This window comes from Marmota marmota, unplaced genomic scaffold, assembly GCF_001458135.2.
Source record: "Marmota marmota marmota unplaced genomic scaffold, marMar, whole genome shotgun sequence".
NCBI classification, from domain to species: domain Eukaryota; kingdom Metazoa; phylum Chordata; class Mammalia; order Rodentia; family Sciuridae; genus Marmota; species Marmota marmota.
Genome location: NW_025999871.1, coordinates 1,428,685 through 1,444,519, shown reverse-complemented (window position 1 = coordinate 1,444,519; position 15,835 = coordinate 1,428,685). Strand labels below are relative to the sequence as shown.

The 15,835-nt window shown below is 47.6% G+C and overlaps 1 protein-coding gene across 1 annotated transcript in view; it reads right to left on the bottom strand.

Moving 5' to 3' along the window:
* Positions 1–13,670, bottom strand: part of Adamts2 (ADAM metallopeptidase with thrombospondin type 1 motif 2) — a 250,312-nt gene extending 236,642 nt beyond the window's left edge. The window contains exon 1 of the mRNA XM_015506380.2: positions 13,419–13,670. Coding sequence (XP_015361866.1) covers positions 13,419–13,670 — 252 coding nt within the window. The remainder of the gene's footprint in view (positions 1–13,418) is intronic.
* Between the last annotated feature and the right edge of the window lie 2,165 nt (positions 13,671–15,835).

Here is a 15,835-nt window from a genome sequence, read left to right as displayed (position 1 = left end):
GTCTGCTTACACACAGGCTTGGAATGGGGAGCTTTCTGTGACCAGCTTCATCCTGAAGCTATGCAGGGGCCCCCAGTCACCAGCCATCATTAGCACATAAAAAGACACTCTTATCACTCTGGAGATTCCGAGGGTCTTAGGGATTCTTGCATCAGGAATCAGGGGATTGAGACCAGATATTATAATAAAAGATGTTCCCTTCAGGAGTTCTGAGAAGGAAAAAATAGGAATGAAAACAAAAACTTTTATTTTTATTTTTTTAGTGCTGATGAGTATCATATCACACTATTATAGGGTCTCAGACAAGTCGCCCCAGGCTGTGACCGATCCATGCTGCCTGAGGCTCAGACCTCAGCTCAGAGATAGTGGCTGAGACCACTGGCCCATGGTCAGCCATAGGTAATAAGAGAGGAGGAGACAGGAGGAAAACTCACAGGGCCCGGAGACATGGTCGAGAGGACCTTACTCCAGCACTACTCTATCCCAACCAGGACTACAGGATAAATGCCCAGTAAGTACCCACTAAGTTCCAGGTGCCCCCCAATGTGAACAACCCAGTAACAGACACCAATGACTGCCCTGGGAAGCCATACTCCCTTCTCCTGCCCACTTCCCTCTTAGGACACCTCTACAATAGGCAGCTTTGCAAGGGGGCAGCCCTCCTGCCAGGGCTCTAAATTTCATCCCTCCGAGCCATCATTTCCTTCCACCTCAATCCTCCCAAGACTTTCCTTCTGAATGAGGCAGCCTTGCTTTTCTCCCTCACTGACACATGCCCAAACAGCAGGTGGTCCTGCAACTGAGGAAACTGAGTCACAGGTCATCAAGAAAGCCAGGCTCAAACCCGGTAATATCAGATATAATACCTCATGGCCTTTCTCTGGGTCGGTGGGTGCCCTGCTGTGCATGAAGACCCTCTTTTGTGGCTTTCGAAAGATACAGCCCCTGAATCCTACCAGAATCTGATAAATCAGAATCTCTCAGGGTGGAGCCTAATAGAGACATTGTTCAAAGCTCCCCATTCCAAGCCTGTGTGTAAGCAGACAGATCACAAGATGGGAAGCAATTTTACTCTCTACAGGAAGGGCTTCAGATTTCCTCTAAGGAGGGAACTGTCTTTGTTTGGAAAAATACCTTCTAGAAGCACATGGGATAAAACAGAACTGCAGACCTGGGAGAGCTCATACTAGAAGGTCAGAACGAAGGACAGGATCTTCTGTAGGATACAGGAGGAGAATTGAGGGAATATGCTCTGCAGACACTGGAGGTGGGGGAAAAGACACCCTTAGGAAGAAGAAAACCTGGTAATCAAGGTGGAAATTTCCAGCACATAGCCCTGTTCTACCAGAAGCCACTTGCATTGCTGGAAGGTGCTACCCACTCCACCTTCCTCAGCAAAGCCACAGCACTTCCTCTGAGTGGGTTCTGACAGCTGAAATGGGGACTAGGTTTCATTTCTGGGGCAATAGAATGAGCAACTAAGGAGAACTGTCAGTAGCCTTGAGGATACAGATGCAGGCCCAGGGGAATTGCAGGACCACTAGCATTTGGGGGTGGGTGGTGGGGTAGGATGGCATGTGAAGACATTTTATCTAGATTTCAGTTCCTTTGCTGATAAAAATGGGATCTTAGAAAACTAGAATTCAGAGGATATTGCCTTCACACGAAATCCATCTTAATCCGCAAGCAAGCATTATATTAAGCAGAGAAACGCCAGGGGCGTTCCCATTACAGCCAGCCACAGCGGAGGATGCGCGCAGGTTCCAGACAGTTCAGATTGGAAATGGAATCCGAAATCATCACTGTTTACAGACAGTACAACTGTATACCCAGGAAACCCAAGGGAGTCCACAAAAAATATATTAGAATTAATGAGTTCAATCAAGCTGCTTGATAAAAGATAATTATATAAAAATCAATAACCTTCCTGTGTACCAACAAGGGATGGAAAGAGTTCCATCTGAAATAGCAAAAAAAGAAGAAAAAAATCCTTGAAATCACCCTGATTAAAAAAAAAAAAAAAAAGATGACCTGTATAAAAAATAAATTATACTTTACTGAACAACAAGAAGGCAGAATTAAATAAACTGAAAGATACACCATGTTCCTGGTAAATACTATAAATTATGTCAATTCCTCCTTTAATTAGTTGCTAAGTTTAATTTAATGTCAATCAAATTCGCAAGGGATTGTTTAACATGACAAAACAATTCTAAAATTCATTTGAAAGAATAAACAGATGTGACCAGCCAAGAAAATTTTTGCAAAGAAATAACAACAAAAGGAGGAAGAATCCAGCCAGATATTTCAAAGCAGTACTGTCCAACAGAAGTATAACACAAGCTTCATAGGTAGCCACATTTTCAAAAACAAAATAGACACAGGTAAAATTAATTTATGTAGTATATTTTATTTAACCTAAGATATCCCAAAGATTATGTTAAGAACTGGGGATGGGGCTCAGCGGTAGAACACTTGCCTAGCATGTGGGAGACCCTGGGTTCCATCCTCAGCACTGCAAAGAATGAATAAATAATCTGCAAAGTATTTTATGTTCTTTTGTGTGTTCAGGGCAGTACTATTTTTGAAATCCAGTATGTATTTTACACGCAGAGCACCTCTCAATTCAGGCCAGCCACAACTCAAGTGCTCAGTAACCTCCTGTGGCTCATAGCTACTGTGTTGGGAAGTACAGCTTCAAAGTATCTAACACTTCAGATATTAGAGCTTTGAAGCTCTAATAATAAACACAGCTTAGTGTTGGTACAACAACAACTGGCACAACTGTAAAAAAAATGGAATTATGTGTGGTACCATTTAACCTGAGTTTTCCTTTGCAACTGATTGGAGATAGTTTGTGGCATAATCTCTACAGAAAATGTATGCACATGGTCAAGGCACCACAGAACATTTCGGTCAATGACAGATCACATATATGCCAATGGCCCCATAAGATTGTGACGTTGTAGCCGTCTCAGTTTGTGTAAGTGCATCCTATGTTCCCACAAGGACAAATTCGCCTAACAATGCATTTCTCAGAGCATGTCCCCATCCTTAAGCAATGCAAAACTAAATACATACCCATAGCTCACAGCTCTTGAGTTACTTCTTATTCTACCTCCAGCTTGCACGAAACATCAGTGCTCCTTATTTTTCATGTGATCCCAAACTCTGCTTTCACAGAAGAAATACCCAGCCTCAAAGATGAATCCTGAATGTTCTGCTCATACAGCTGCTGAGAGCTGGTCCCTCTGGTACCAACAGTCCAGCCTCTCTAGCTGCCCTGCATCCCCACTATGGAATCTGCATGTCAGCTCTTGGAGTAGGCCCTAAAATAATTGGCTCCTCCTCTCTCATCACCATCATTATCCAATCACATCTTTAGGGCTCTAAGAGGAAACATTTTTAGGACACATTTACCACCTCCAAACTCAGGACAAAACCAATGGGTCTTGTCACCATGGGGTGGTAGCCCAGCTGAGCACACACCAACTTAGCAGCAGCATTTCTAGTCTAACTCATTGGTCTTTGATCCATTTGGGACTGACTTTAGTGCAGGATGAGAGATAGTCTTGTTCTTCATATATGGATAACCAATTTCCCCAGCACCACTGGTTAAAGGTTGTCTTTTCTCTAACATATGCTTTTGGCTCCTCACTTTGAGGTTCATGCAGGGTTGGCACTTCTTGCAAAATGTCCTAGAAAAGTCACACCATGATTTCAAAAAAGGAAATAATGCAGAAGGGCAAAGGGATAACAGAATGCAGCTGTGGTATCAGCAAGGCAAATATCTCTGGAGGAATGAACATAGGTCATCAAAGAGAGAGAGACTACCAGAATGAGAAGAAGCTGGACTGCACTGTTTTTCAAGACGTGAGAAACAACGCAATGCAGGGAAAATGGCCTATCCTTTGGGGTGAGAAAGAGCAATCAGAGCTCTGGGGCTGCAATGGCTGGTTCCTATTCCTCCAGTGACTATGGTTAAGGCACCATGTTGCAGTTGAATTACTTTATCTACCACCACTTTCTGGGTGGTAGATAAAGTAATGGTGTGTTTTACAGTTGATGATACCTTAGAGCCAGCCAATGAAATACAGAAACAGCCAATGTTTCCTGCACCCCAGCTTAAGCTAAATGGTTACTGTATATCTATTCTTCCAGTGCCCAGTGAAGTGGGAGTTGATGGAATCCTTCCTTTTGCAATCTAATTGAGTTTTGCAGCATTGTAGCCTTTGTCCAGGCTGCAGAGCTTCAAGGAACAGAGCTGGCCTTGTGACCCACAGCAGCCTCCAGCACATAATAAGCCCACTTATTTCCAGATAATCACTGAAATGTAGGGGTGGGGTGGAAGAAGCAAAGCTCCAGTCTGGCCTCTCTGCAGTGCCTGGCCCTTGGTCCTGGATGCCAGTTTCCTTTGCCTGCAAGCAGAAGCTGTGTGTCCCACTCCGCCTGCCCTGGAGTTGATGTGCAGTGTAATTGAAATTCATGGATGAGCCCGAGGAGCCAGCTCCAGGCTTGGTAATAACTTCTCCATATTAATGGCAGCACCGCAGGCCCGGTGGACAGCTGACATTTAATATGAAACATATGCAGCAGAGCAAGAGGCATCTACCTGGGCCCTCCCATTCCAGAGCTCCCACCAGTGGGGGAGGGGTGATATAAGGCAGTCCCAAAATTCAACGGGCAGGGGTGTTCCTCTCTCCTCAGCACCTCCACCCAACTTCAGGGCCCACTCCTGCAGGAAATATCTGCCAACAACACACAAATGCATATACACACGTGTGTGCACACACTCTCCAATGCACACACATGAGCATATACATTTGAATGCACACATACATGCACACACTTGAATGTGCACTCACATCCAGCTATGAACACTGACATATGTGTACATTCACACACATATCCTTATTCAAATGCACACTCACATGCACACCACTCATGTGCATACATTCATCCATGTGCGTGCATATGTGCACATCCTCATGCATACTTAAATGCACACACTTGCAAGATATGCACATGCATGCACACACACATACACACAGCTCCACACACTCTCCATGCACACGCAAACACACACATAGGACCCCCCAGGTCTACCCAAGCCAAAGAAGAAGGTGAGGGTAAGAAAAGACAAGTCCACCTTCCCATACAGACCCAGATTCCCAGAAGGAGCCACACTCACACTTGCCCTTAAGGATATTCAAAGAGCAGAGGGGAGGTCCAGGCAAGCTCAGGCCACTTTGAAGCAAAGACAGCCTCAATGCAGAGTGGAGGATCCCGGCCCTGGGGCACTTCCCTGGGGCTCAAGGCAGATAAACCACTGATTGGGTCCTCTGCTCACACAGCTGCAATATCTCTGATCCTTCACCTCCCTCTTGAGTCTGAATAAAGGTCCTCAGTCCCTCAGTCATCAAGTGCTAGGGACACAGGGGGACAGAGCATGATCCCAAGATAACCATTGGGCAGGAGGAACCTGAAACCTGCTCATACCTGAATGAGCAGCATCATTATGCTTAACCTCCAGTGCCTGAAACGTACATAGCCACATGATGAAGAGCAGAGCAGGGAACAGCAATATGAGCTAGGATAGGCCAGAGAGAGCTGGCCTCCCTGGACTCAGGTTCAGAGACCAGTGACTGACATGCTGGCCCTCATGAGGAGACCATCTGACTTCGTGACACCCCTCCCCAGAAGATTCCAAAGCCAGAGCCCCCACTCTGTCTAGGGGAGAGATCTAATTTACTTCTCTGAGCCTCATTGTCCTTATCTGTAAAATAGACACAAGAGTGGCCAACTCACAGGATTATTGCGGGGACTGAGTAAATTCCAGAAGTAGATGAACAGTACCACAGGGGCTGGTTTTCCTCAAGCGGCTCCTCTGCAGAGGTTCCTCAGCTCATGGAGCCAGGATCCCAGCTGCCCAGGGGTCCATCCTGGTGGTCTGTCTCCCAGCAGCCATTGTTTCCCTTCTTATGATTGCAGGCTGGGGGCAGGGAGGAGCATGTGACTCAAGCTGGAGCCAATCATATTGCACTTCTGAGCCAAGGTGATTGGTTATGAAAAAGTCCCAGGACCTAAACCCCACCACAGTGTCGATCAAAGCTGTATTGAAGCCTCAGGAACATAAGGCCCATACTTTTCCACCAGGCTGTCTCTGCAGGCATGTGAGGGCAGCTATAGCCACCGATGCCCAGTAACCAGAATCAGATAGGGAGGAGGAGCTGAGTAAGCAAGGGTCAAGATACCACGGGACCCCTGAAACACCCCTCTCCGTCCCCAGAGTGCCTCATTGCCCAATCCTCAGTTACCTTATTGGCCAAAACCAGAAGAATCTGATTTTAGACCAGATGCCAGTCTATGGCACTCTGGAGGGATATCAAGGGGCACACAGGGAGCCTGTAGGTTGCTACTTTGCCACCATGAGCACAAACTTCTGATAAGACAGCTTCCATCTTGGCAGCCAGTCAGCTGTACGCCCCTCTCCAGTGCCACTTAGGAAGAGCCTTTAGGGTAGTCTCTTCCTCTCACCAAATAGTAAGGAGTGGCAATGAGACCAGCCAGGAAGTTGTGGACGGCCTGAAATAATAAGAGACGGGGGCTGCCGTGAGGGAGGAAGGCTGAGGACTTGGCAAATTCTCTGGGACAGACCCCTCCTGCCCAGGATCCCAAACCCATCCAGGGATCCTGCTGCCAAGACAGCCTCAATACTTCTACAGGCCCTATCAGGGGACCTTGAGACCCCCATGGGGTCTTCACACTGTTTGCTCGCACAATGTCAAAAGAATAAAAAACATGACAACACAAACGCAGCTTCTCTGAAGAAACATGGGAGGATCCAGCAGCAAGGAGCCCATGCTCCCCAGGGACAATGATCTATCAAGGGAGATGGGGCATGGGCTCACCAAGGTTCCCATCACCCTCCCCTGACTTTGTCCCTCATTTGTGTGTGGTCTTCATCTGGCCCCTGAAGTACCTGAATTTGCAACTCCAACTTTGGAGTTTGCCTGGAAGGGTTCCAGAAATGGCTGACTCCGATCACTTTCCACCTGGAGAAATTAAGGAGTGGTAGAGGGAAGGGGATGGTTTGTCCAGGGCACAGGGTAAATCCCAGATCCCAATTCAAGGTCTCCTCATTCCTACTCAACTCTTTCCCATATATACCCAGAGGGGGCTTTCCTTCTGTACTTAGTTTGACTTAAACCAGGAGATTTTAATTTAGGTTTCATAAACCCCCAAACAAGGACCAGAAAACCATGCAAAACCACATGTATATACAAGCACTTCTCTGTGGGAAAAGTGGCAGAGCTCCCAGCCACTCTCCAAGGGGCCCTGCCCCACTGAATGGTGACACCTGGGGTTGGCAGCAGAGCAGAGCAGGTAGGAGAGGTGAGCGACCCCTGAGCACTGGGAGCACCCATCCTCTGGGGCAATTCCCATGCCCTCCCCTGCACAGACTTCCTACCCCCACGTCCTGGGCACTCTCTTTTCACAGCCTCCAGCTGATCTCCACCTAGTCTGGTGTTGGGCCCATAGGCAGAGATGCTTGTGGTACCAGTCACCAAGAAGCTCAGGATGCTTGATATGTCATTTATATCATTTATATAACTGACTCTGGCTACTGGGTGGAGAAAGGGTTGCTGGAGACAGACCCATTAGAAGCAGCTGAGGAGCCAAAGACAGAGCTAGGAGTTGGGTGTGGTGAAGAATCCCAGGGTGAAGGACTTCAGATGTCTCTAGGATGGTGCTGACTGAACATGGGGGTTATGGAGGGAAGGGGGATCCTGGGATTCCCCACCCAAGTGAAAGATGGGTATGAAGGAGAGGGAGGAGACTGCGTTCCACCCAAGGAGTACAGGGTCATTATTCAAGGAGAGAGGTCCCAGAGGCTGCTGAGCAAGCAAGGCTTCTAGAACCCTCTCCATCCCAGAGTCTAGGGGTCTGACCCTCAACTCCAAAGGTGGACAAGATACTCATCACAGCCTGCATCACAGCAGTTGGTTTAAAGATGAGACTATAACCCAAGCAGGTTCAACTAGATCCTTGCCCAGGAAGGACTCTTTTAAGTATCATCCAGAAAGAATCATTTTCCATTTCAGAGGGAGTGCCTGCTTGAGGACAAGTTAGACCTACAGCAGCTGATGGCTCCCACGGGGGAAAGAGGTGCATTCTGAAGTAAAAACAGAGAGTGAAAGAGCCGAGAGACAGATACATGTCCTGAGCTCCTGGATCCAGCCATGCCTGAGGTTGACCCTATTTAGAACCCCCAGGTTCTAAGTAACTGGGCCCACCATGTCTCTTGTTTGTTATATCCAATGTGAGCTGTGTTTCTGTCACTTAAACTAAATGAGTCTTAGGGAAGATAATAAGCCAAAGAAGTAGCTGAGAACATCCTGTGTAGATAGGTAGCTGTATAAACTGTTCACAGCAGGGGCTAAGTAGATGCCCCCACTCTGATCTGATGAGCCCTCACAGCCTAGATACCTCGGGAATCCAAAAATTTCCACGGCCCCTGTTTGGTGTTCCTGACATTCTCTCATTGCTCTCCAGGCAATGCCAAGGCAAGGTGGGAGGAAGGAGAACCCTAAAAGATACAGCTCCAAATCCCAGGCCCTTATCCCCAGCCACACAGTTCTAGGGTCGACCCACACTTGCCTGTCACACTTAACACCTGACCTAGCTGGAGCCAGGTGTCAGGCCTCAAAGGCAGCAGCCTTCTCATCTTGGTCCCTTGGGCCAGCTTATGACTTTTCTCTGTGACTTTTAGTGATTCCTATTGCCCAGCAAGACTGGACAGAGCTGGTGCCAGGCCAGCAGGGAGAGCCCCAGGCCAAGAGGCAGCAGCTTCCTTCTTGCTATGAGACCTTGGGTCCCACACGGAGGCTCTACCTCACATGGTCATGGGGGCATATATTGAGCCCCCAGGGAAGGGTGTACACCTCTCTTCTCTCAGGCCCCAGGATTGGACCAGGCTTTGAAGGTCAGACCTTTTCCACCATCCAGTACATAGAAGCAGCTTCCTTCTCACTGGCCAGTACCAGTGTGAAGGAAGAGACACCAGGCCTGGGACATCCCCAGGACTGCACTCAGTGGGCAGGTAGAGGTACCAGGGTCACTACTATCCTACTGGATTCCTCACTGCAATCATACACCAAGGAGGAGTCGAGACACCCATAAGGAGTTGCAGCCAGTTAACGGGCCAGGCAGCCACAAGCCTGCCCCCAGTTCCCTCTCACTCCTGCAGGCAACAGTCAACACTCCTGACAGAGCAGATCTCCAGGAATTCGAATAGGAAAGATGTGGAAATGTTTTAAAGAAATGCAGTTCTTCTTTTTCATTCTTTTGATTGGTATGCAGCAACAACAAAGGCAGCAATGAAAGCCAATACAGTGTAGCTAACGTGACCTTGGAATCAGATATGCCTTGGCTGCCAAGATTGAAGCGAGCTTTCTTGGCTTTGGGGGGGCCTTGGGTTGATTCATCTGCAGAATGGGGATAATACCAGGTCATGCTCCAGAGGGTGCTGTGACAACACCATGGGTCATAAGACACGCAGTAGGATCGTGGTAAATTGTCACTTACTATTGTTACTTTCTATCCCAACAGGCTTCTCATTTCGGTTTCTAATAAACATGTAAAAGTGACATGAAATTAGCTCACCTATACAGCCCAAGAGAGAGAACTCTTCCACAGTGATGTGATATATAAAAAATATTTTGCTAAGCAATTTTTCTCACTCATTGTGAAAAGGCAAAGTTTGACTCCCCCCATGAATATTATGAACAACTTCTGACTAGTGGCTATAAAAGAATCTGGAGAAGCTACATTCATCAGCCTTTCTGGAAACAAGGTGCATGGTAGGTTCTATAACCCATGTCTTCATGTAGCATTTATCGTAACTCTACTTGACTTCAGTAGAATTTACACACTGACCTGAATTCTAGCAAAAACCATTTCATATCATGTTGGCGAGCAGCTCCTCCTGCACTCTCAGTTCCATGGGACTCTGCAAACCCATGCCTTGATTCTCAAGGGGGCATCCTAACACCATGTAGGCAGAGTGATACAGAAGACTCAGCTGGAATTAGCAGGAACAGATAGCCTGGCACTGCTGGAGCCCCTTGATTCACCACAGAGGGGCTCCATCTGAAAACAAAGCTAACACACAGGAAGGCAGAGAGGCAAGAGGAAGCAAGGGTCCTGATGAACTGGTAGGAGCGTCTGGATCCAGCCATACCTAAAGATTTTTCACCAGGTGTGCTTTCTGTTTAAACTGATGTGAGTTGAGTTTTCTGTTACTTGTAACTAAAAGGACCTTGACTGACACTAGCAGATAAATTAGAGTTCCTTTGTACTAAATAGATTAGGAGACCACTGTCAACATAATAATAGTTACTACCGCTTTCCTTTAAAGCAGAAAGATAGTCTCATGTGTCTTCAGGAACAGGAAAGCAGATGAGCAAATTGTGTATCCCAGGCCAAGGGACACAGGAAAGGATCTATGGCTCTTGGGAGAGACGATTCCCACACAAGCATCTAAACTTAAGCAGTGGGGCCACTGGTGCCTGCTGTAACCCTGCACATCCCTTCTGCACCATGGTTTATCCACACATTTGCCTAGGAAGCTAGTTGCAAAGGTTCTTCAAAGATCAGTTCCACTACCCTATTTGTGTGGGGAGTACTGGATTACACAGAGTTCATAAGATTTCTTTATTATACAACTTAGAGATCCTGTTAGGCACCATAGACCCTCCCAAGGCAAATGCTGCTGCAGGCTTTCCCCACTCTGCTTTGTCCAGTGAATCCCATTTGCTCAGAAAAATTTGCAGGACCTTGAAGAACACTCTTGGGAGAAATGGGGCTGCAAAGCTTCGTTTCTCAAAGGGTGGTCCAAGAACCAGGAACACTGGCTTCGGAACTTACCAGAAATATAGAACCTCAGGCCCCACCTCAGAGGAGCTGGAATCCAATTGGCATGTTAACAAGATCAGTACAACCTGACTCACCTACTTTGGTGTATTTAAATACCTATCAAGGAAGAGTCCCCACAGCAGAGGAGGGAGCTCTATGTAAAGCAGTGGTGAAAGTCAATAGTTGCTTGGTCAGTTAGGCCCAGTGAGAGGGAGTGCCCAGAAATTGATTCCTCCTTTTATTGTATCTTAGCATCTTTCACCAACCCATATTTGGGAGCACTGTGGCAGAAGGGGTCAGACAGATCTAGGTCAGACTCCCGCCATCACTGGCTGTGTGGCCTAGGACAAGTTACTCAACCTCTCAGAGCCCCAGTGCTCCATCTGTGAACCAAGGACTAGGCTACCTCCCCTATAGGGTCAATGGAAGGACCAGAGGTACAAAGTGTATTTAAAAAAAAAAAAAAAAAAGGTCCTCCGTGAATGGACCTATCACAGAGGCACAGAAGGACCTAAAGGGTTAAAAAAAAATAATTGACACAAAATCAGAACAGATACACACACACACACACACATATTGAAGGAAGAAAAGAACTAATGATGCTGACCCACTGTCTCAAGGCCATTATTCACCGGCAGCATTCAAAGTTACTCTGGCAGGACCCAGTATTCTTTCTAACACTGTCTTGTACCTCTGACTGTGTAGGTCTAACACCTGAGACATCTCAGCATGCCTGTCCTTCCCAGGCCAATTCACACCTGGTGCCTCTGCACATACTCCCCTCTCGGACCAGCTGCCAATCTGTGCCTTTTCCAGCTGGCAATTTGTTCTACAAGACCCCATCCAAATAGCCCCCAAAAGCATACTCTCAAAGCCCTGACCAGAGTGCCCCTCAGCCTGTCAGCTTCTTAATAGGTATCAGGCCTGCCATTTCTCTGACCAGTAAATACATTAGAAGGTGCTGACATGACAAATGAATCATCAAATGCACAGGTGAATGAATGACACAGTGGCAACCCATCACCAAAACCACTGAAATGCTCTCCATTGGGAATTAAATATTACCCAGAATTGATCCACCAGTAGACTACATCCAAGTCAACTCTGTCCCACATCTTCACCCCAAGTCCCCAGCAATGATTTCCTTTCATTTTTTAGGAAATTCACCCACAGCATAAAAGGAAGGCCCAGGACATCCTCAGAGACTATAAAGAACTGCCCTATTTGAACCCAGTTCCTCCAAGGACATTTATAGTTGTTTGCAATATGCCAGGGTTCTAACTAAATCCAACCAAAGGCAGTGATTTTCCAAAGCAACAAGTGATGTTTCCTGTGTGTCCATAAAAAGAACACCAGTGGTTGTGGGGCTCTGGTATAATTGCAGGTTCTGCAGACAGCAGGACCAGCCTGAGCTGCCTGCAGATGGGTGTGCTCAGAGGCCAGCAGGGCTAGGAGAGTGGCCACTCACTTGGAGCAGGAGTGCCCTGAGCAGCAATTAGAACAGAACCCACGGTGGGACTGGGACGGCTTCAGATGTCTGGCCAGCACAGTCAACCTGACCACCACACACCAAATCCAAAATAGAAAACTGCAGTGGCTTCTGCCATGTGCCAGGCCCCCAGCAGCCAGACAGCACCGCCAATGTCAGTCTCTTGCCTGAGCATTGATCCAGGCTTTCTTCCTCTGGGCCCCTGGAAGCAAGTGAACTTCCCAGCCATACTGAGTGGCACAGCAGTCCTAAAAGGAGCCCTCCCCTAGCCTATCTCCTACCCTTCAGGGATTGTCCCCAAAAGACCAAGCAGTCCTTGGGCACTAGAACCTTCATTTCCAAATTCTCCCCTTGGCTCTAAATAGAGAAAAATGACTTTTGAAATCACCAACTAGAGTTCATCAGGAAACCACAGTATAAAACTCAGTGGCTCCAGGTCAGTCAAGGGGCAGAAGACTAACAGGGTATTTCAACACCAATGCCTGCTCCCTGGCTGATGTCCTCTGGATACACAGAGGACTGCCAAACCACATGCCTACCACACACATATCACACATGCTAAGATGCACAAGCATACACTCAACAGATGCCCTGACACAACCATGAGCACAAACCCCTCGTATGAATATGCACGAGAGACAATGGCACATTCACATATTCACACAGGTACACACCTAGAAAAAAGTACTGACATTCCAAAACACATGTGTGAATGCACACACTCACTGAGATACACAAACATGTATCAATCTATCTGGATGCAAGACACAGAGGTGCAGGTAGACTTAAGGGAAATGCACACTCTACTACTTGGTAAGGGCTTTGGGGAGACCCACACACACACAGCTTTGCATAAATGAGCCCCCTTTCAAACTAATCAATACAACTTGCCCTTCAGCCAACCCCAGAGAAGATTCTCAGCGCAGGACTTGCACTCCCAGGAGATTCCCAGTAACCAGTTTCCAAAACCCAAGCAAGGGCGGAAAACTGAAAGGAGCAAGACACTACTCACCAGTCCATCGCAGTTACTGAGCGCCACTGAGGAGGCTTTAGCTAAGCCGGCCACGTCGCCAACGTACAGGCAGGTCCCAAGCAGGGGTTCCACTCGGGTTGCACCCGTCTNCGGTTCTCGGCTCACAGAGAAGCAGAGACACCCCGAGGCGGCGGCAGAGAAGCGCTGCGGGTCGGGCTGAAGTAGTCCTGCTGCCGGCCACCCTCTGCGCGCCCCACGCCCTCGCGGCGCACCACCTCGGAGGAGTGGCATGGGCAGAGCATCCACCTAGGGAGCCCTCGAGGCACCTGGATTCCACCAGCCAGCCCTGAGACTTTATGGGCCGTTTCACCTTTCTGGAACCCAGGGCAGGACAGGACACGGGAATGGAAGAGGAAGGGATGCTGATTACGGGGTCCAGGAGCCTGAGTCAGGCCTGATGCCCAGATCGAGGCCCCAAGATCCCCCAAATATCAACTTTTGCCCTTACTGTGAAAGACAAGGTTCCCGCAGTTCGCACCTTTCTGTCCCTTCGCCTTCCATGGGTCTTTCCATCCCTCTATTGCAACCTCTGATCACAGCTTCTTCCTGTCAGACTTGGCCTTCCCTCCTAGAGCACAGGTTTCTACCCTTAACTGCCCCCATTGGGTCTGTGTATTCCCCAGTCCCCTCCTGAAATGGCCTGTCAGCATTCTGCCCACCTTTCCAGATGAGCATCCAAGGGCGTCTCAGTTCATCCTGGGCAAGTATGCTGTCAGCGCCCTTTGCCAACTGGAATCCCTCCTCTCCAGCAAGGTCCTGGTGTTCCCATTTACTAGAATCACTGTCCTATCAGAAATGCTATACCTCTGCACAGTGACACCTCCCCAAGTTGTTCCTTGATACTCTCCTCAGGAATGTGTCTGGTGGAACATCTGGGCAATGTGATCCCCGACTTCTGCTTCATTTTCCCAGACAGTAGACACCTGTCTATTCCAGCTTCTCATTCACTCTGCCCCAGCCCTGTGTGACCAGGGTTTTGGCCTTGGCCTTGGGCAGGGGCAGAGGACATACAGGTGATTCAGTACCCTCTCTGCTGGCCAGGAGGACCCAATCCTTTTTAAAAAATATTTATTTTTTAGTTGTAGTTGGACACAACTTATTTATTTATTTATTTATTTATTTTTATGTGGCGCTGAGGATTGAACCCAGGGCTTCACACATGCTAGGTGTACGCTCTACCACTGAGCCACAACCCCAGCCCCAGGAGGACCCAGTCTTATGGGGAAACACGACTTGCACAACTGGCTGTTGCTGTGATTTGGTACCTTTGGTTCTGTCATTTCTGGGACCTAGATGTGAGGGCACTGCAGCTTAATAGCCCTCTTCACCTAGAAGCTTCTCTCTCTCTCTCTCTCTCTCTCTCTCTCTCTCTCTCTCTCTCTCTTCCACCTGAGGATGCCTGAAGCTAGATCTGACCCTGAGGCACAGCAGACATTTGTTGTCAACATTTTAAAAAATGGTGAGATGTCACATAAAAATTTAGATTTCTAACTTTTCTTGAGAAATTGCAAGGTGTGGCCACACACTGGGCCCACATTTTTGCTTAGCCACCATTAAATAGGGCACTTATCCTGCAGTTTGTTGAAGATCCCCTCCCCTGATACTCCTACCCCATAGGCATGGCTCTTGTGACCTCTAATGACCCAGCTGGTTCCAGGCAAAGTTGGAGCTGGAATCCCTGTGTATGAGAAGAGAGATGACTCAACCCATATTTTTTGAGGCAGGAGGATTGCAAGTTCCAGGCCAGCCTGGACAATTTAGAGGGAACTGCCTCTGATTAAAAAAATAATAAGGGATGGGGATGTAGTTGATTGAGAGAGTATCCCTGCATTTAATCCCCAGTATTAAGAGAGAGAGAGAGAGAGAGAGAGAGAGAGGAAAAGAAAGAAGAGAGATGACCCCAGAGTCAGGCATCTCAGAGGACATCCCCAAAGAAGTGGCATGAGTTGAATCTTGAAGGCAGGGGACCCAGAGTTGGGTTTAGCCAGGTGCTGTCCTGGAATATAGTGATATGTTCTCCTGTCCTTGCTTCTATCCTCAAAAGAAGAATGAAACCCCACCAGCAACTTTACCTACTTCAAGGGTCACATTCCACCACCTCACTTATTTCTCTGCCATGCTTTTGGTCATTGCCATATTTTCCAACCACCACTACCATTATGCCTTTATGTAGCACTCAATAATTTACTTAAAATTTAAAAGGGGGCTGGGGTTGTGGCTCAGTGGCAGAGCGCTTGCCTCACATATGTGGGGCACTGGGTTCAATCCTCAGCACCACATGAAAATAAATAAACAAAGATATTGGGTAGATGTATAACTAAAAAATATTTTTAAAAAATTTAAAAGGACACTTCAAATCACTACCACCCCTAGAAAAGCCAATATCTCACCATCTT